Here is a 4,007-nt window from a genome sequence, read left to right as displayed (position 1 = left end):
GTTTTATTGGAGGTCAACCTTTCTTCTTCTGTGGTTTTTAAGTTTTATTGGAGGTCAACCTTTCTTCTTCTGTGGTTTTTAAGTTTTATTGGAGATAAATTCTTCTGTGGTTTTTAAGTTTTTTGGAGGTAAACTCTTCTTCTGTGGTTTTTAAGTATTTTGGAGGTAATTTCTTCTTCTGTGGTTTTTAAGTTTTTTGGAGGTAAACTCTTCTTCTGTGGTTTTTGTGTAGAAAGCGTCTCTGGAGGCGACTCTGGCTGAGACTCAGAACAGATACGCCATGAAGCTGAACAGCTATCAGATGCAGGTGAGACTCTTTTGATGTATGTTTAGGAGGTCAGGAGTAGAAATGGGCGGAGCTACAGTCTCACCTGTGCGTGGTCTCCAGGTTACGAGCCTGGAGGAGCAGCTGGTGCAGCTGAGGGCAGACATGGAGCGGCAGGGRTGTGATTACCAGACCCTGCTGGACCTAAAGACCCGGCTGGAGATGGAGATCGCAGAGTACCGGCGCCTGCTGGACGGAGAGGCCGCCAGGTGAGCCTCCACACTTTTCAGGATTCAAATCGAAGTCAGCAGGTGATGCAGAAGCTCAGCTAATCTTTGTTCTGATTGGTCCACAGCTCCTCGTCCTCCTCCACCACCACCACCAAGCGGGTGATGACGGTGGTGCAGGAGGTGGTGGACGGGAAGGTGGTCTCCTCCTCGTCTTCCACAACCTCCTCGTCTGTGACCAAGTGAAGCAGCCAATCAGCAGCTCCTCCTCGTTAACTCACCATCAGATGATTGTGTTTGTCTTCACTTCAACGAGCCGAACTCAAAGGAGCAGAAACCTCAGAATAAAGAATAAAAAAACAGGAAATAAAGGCAGGAAATCATCCAACTGCCTGTGTGTGTGTTTTAGTTGTGTGTCTGTTAGCAAAATATCTCGTGACCCAGTCAGAATTTTACTGCAGCTCTCAGAGAATAATCACTGGCTGTATGTCTTCAGCTAAAAGCTAAAAGCTAACAGCTCAGCCAGTTTTACAAACACTGAGCTGAAGTCTGAAGTGGTAGTAGCTGAGAGTCATCAGCACAAGGATCAAATGAGCAACGAGGATGACTCTCAACTACTACCACCTTACTGAATGAGCTGTATCTGTTAGCTGTATCTGTTAGCTGCAGCTGTTAGCTGTAGCTGTAGATGTTAGCTGTAGCTGTNTAGCTGTAGATGTTAGCTGTGGCGGCCATCTTGACTCCAAATGTTAACGAGCTGCTGCCACTTGATAAGTAGAACCTGTCCTGTGGTTCATGAGATATTTTACTAACACACAGAAAAACAAACTGTTTCATAAAGACCTGTTTCTGGTGCCTCAAAATAAATCTGTGAATCCAGCAAACAGCCTCTGAGTCAGTGAACTCACCTGGGTCGAGTCCTAATTCCTCAGGTGGTCCTGGGTCGAGTCCTGATCTCTCAGGTGGTCCTGGGTCGAGTCCTGATCCCTCAGATAAGTCCTGGGCTCAGTCCTGAGTCAGTGATGGGGCCAGGCTGCCCTCTGCTGGTCCTCTCAGAACACCTGTCTGTCCTCAGTACTCAGCAGGTCTGCAGGCCGCTTCACTCCCATCACAGCTCCTCCTCCTCRTCTTCATCGTCCCCCTGAGGCTCACTTTATTTTTATCTTCTATGMAAATCAGAAAACAAACAAATTCACACTTTTAATAAACCTCTCCAACAAAAAAGTTCAGACTGAAACCTTGATCCTGAGGTTTGGATCCTGAGCCAAAGAACCAGGTCCTGGATCCAAGCAGCTGAAAAGGTCCACAGGAGTCTGGTGAAGTGGTTCTGATCAGGATCCCTCCTGGACTTTGGAGGTTTTATAGACATGTCCCGCTGGGAAATCCTCTCTGGTCTGGGGACACTTGGGGTCCCCCAGGAGGAGCTGGAGTGTCTCTGGGGAGAGGGAGGTCTGGGTTTCTCTCCTGGACCACATTTTAACAAACATCATGGCTCTTCTATTAATCTAWGAACAGTTTCATATTCAAGGCGTGGTACAATCATAGTCCCTTCTTCCCAGCATTCAGTCATTAATCCAGCTGGTGCAGTGTCAGGGGTCTGCGTTAATCCAGTGATGAGTTATAATCTTCCTGCAGACCAGGAGAATCTTTAATAAGTATTTATATATTTGTGGTACCATGGTGGTTTCATYGGTCACTTCCTTTTGTTTTATGAAGGGTTCGTACGAACATGTCACGTCAGATTCAACAAACTCTTCTATCTTCAGGAAAACTGTRTAAATGAGCTGCGTAAACTGATGAACGTGCATCAGCTGCTCGTGCACGAGGAGAGGAGATTAGTATAATTACCACCCTAAAAACACCATATAAGACTACATTTCCTGTCCAACATACCAGGAAGTGTCCATTCATAAATGACATCACAAAGTAAAAAGAAGAACTTTACGATTTCAGAGATTGAAGTCCTGCTCTCAGAGATCCAGAAAAGAAAATCTGTCATTTTTAGCAGGTCAGCTGTGGAACTAAAGGAGCTGCTGAGTAATGAAATGATGACTGCTGTTAATGTTTTGTCTCCTGTGGGTCTTAATTTGACTCAAATTAAGTCAAATATTTCTACCAATGGAGTAACAAAATTTTACTTGGTAAGATTCTCGAAATACTTGATTTGACTCAATTGTTTCTTATTTCAAGAATCTTGCCAAGTAAAATTTTCTTACTCCATTGGTAGAATTTTTTTTAACTTATTTGAGTCAAATTTTCAGACTGACAAGACAAATAATCTTACACATTCTGAAAACAAGATGATTATTCTTACACAATCAGTTCTTGTTTAGTAAATCAGTCTGAAAACAAGATCAAAAAGAYTTTTTGGCTGATATAAGGTTTTAAAACTTGGTTAGGTGGACAGTTTTTGCAGTGCAGATCTGAAAGTTATGGAACACCAAGGACTTGTTTAGACCTGTATCTTGGCAGATTTTCAGAAAGAACTAGKACCACACCTGATCAAAAGAAAGTATCACCAAGAAGGGGAAGGAAACAATGCCAACAAAAGCTCAATGGACGAGGATTWTAGAAGAAATATTCTTGATGGATCATCCAGAGGCACGATTGTGGAGAAAATGGAAAAACTGAGTCTCTCTAAGACTTTAAATGCAGAATGRGGACTAAATAATAGACGTATTGTGAAACTGTCAAATCATATTCTCAACAGGCGGCTCTTTCTTCAATTTCTCTTTTATATATTTGCTAAAAAAAACACCAATAAAGGTTTAAGTGGGAAAAAAACACTTTCTGCTGCTCGGACCCGTCTAACACCTGTATTTTTCTGCTTGTTTCTTTTCAACTTGATAAAAATCTACAAGATGAGTCTTCCTGTTTCTTTATCTTTCCTGACAATACTTTAAATGTTTATACTGCCTCCCTGTCTCCATGTTCTGATCACAGATAAAACTCAACAACCAGTTTACAGCCTCCTCAACTGGTTTATTAGAAACTTGAATCCTTTTAAAAGCTTGTCTGGAGCCGGTCCAGGTGTGTGTAAATCGGCTTCATGTTTCCTGATGATAAAGATGAAAAACAGTTCGGTTCCTGCATGAATGGGTTGATTTGGCCCGCAGGAGACCTGTGACCTTTCAGCAACTTCACATCTTCAGTTTCATTAATATGCCCCCACCCCGGCCTCRGGCTGCTGTCAAACCTCCCAAACTTCACGAGGAGCTCATAAATCTGAAGCTTTTCATGTTCAAACAGAACGCTGAGGGCCAATTCCCATCTGAAAGCAAATTATCCCATCACTGAGAGGAGAGGAAGGTCCACCTGAAAGCTGTTTTTAAAATTGGAACAGAACAATTATCTCCTCTCAGCTTTGGTGAAAAAGTCACAAGAGTTTTAAAGGGATCCCCCTATCAGTTGTAACATTAGACTTAATTTAATAAACATTTATTTTAACTGTAAAATAAAGACTGTAAAAATACTGTAGGCGGTTTAGTTTTGTAAAATTTAAAAATATATATTTT

At 42.3% G+C, this 4,007-nt stretch overlaps 1 protein-coding gene across 1 annotated transcript in view; it reads left to right on the top strand.

Moving 5' to 3' along the window:
* LOC106528101 (keratin, type I cytoskeletal 13) overlaps positions 1–880 on the top strand; it is a 4,085-nt gene extending 3,205 nt beyond the window's left edge. The window contains exons 6-8 of the mRNA XM_014023177.1: positions 233–307; positions 389–534; positions 621–880. Of these exons, the coding sequence (XP_013878631.1) occupies positions 233–307; positions 389–534; positions 621–738 (339 nt within the window). The 3' untranslated portion in view covers positions 739–880. The remainder of the gene's footprint in view (positions 1–232; positions 308–388; positions 535–620) is intronic.
* Positions 881–4,007: the final 3,127 nt, after the last annotated feature.

The sequence above is a fragment of the Austrofundulus limnaeus genome, unplaced genomic scaffold (assembly GCF_001266775.1).
Source record: "Austrofundulus limnaeus strain Quisiro unplaced genomic scaffold, Austrofundulus_limnaeus-1.0 Scaffold358, whole genome shotgun sequence".
Lineage (NCBI taxonomy): Eukaryota > Metazoa > Chordata > Actinopteri > Cyprinodontiformes > Rivulidae > Austrofundulus > Austrofundulus limnaeus.
The sequence above is the reverse complement of the archived record's forward strand: the minus strand, read 5'-3'. Positions and strand labels throughout refer to the sequence as shown.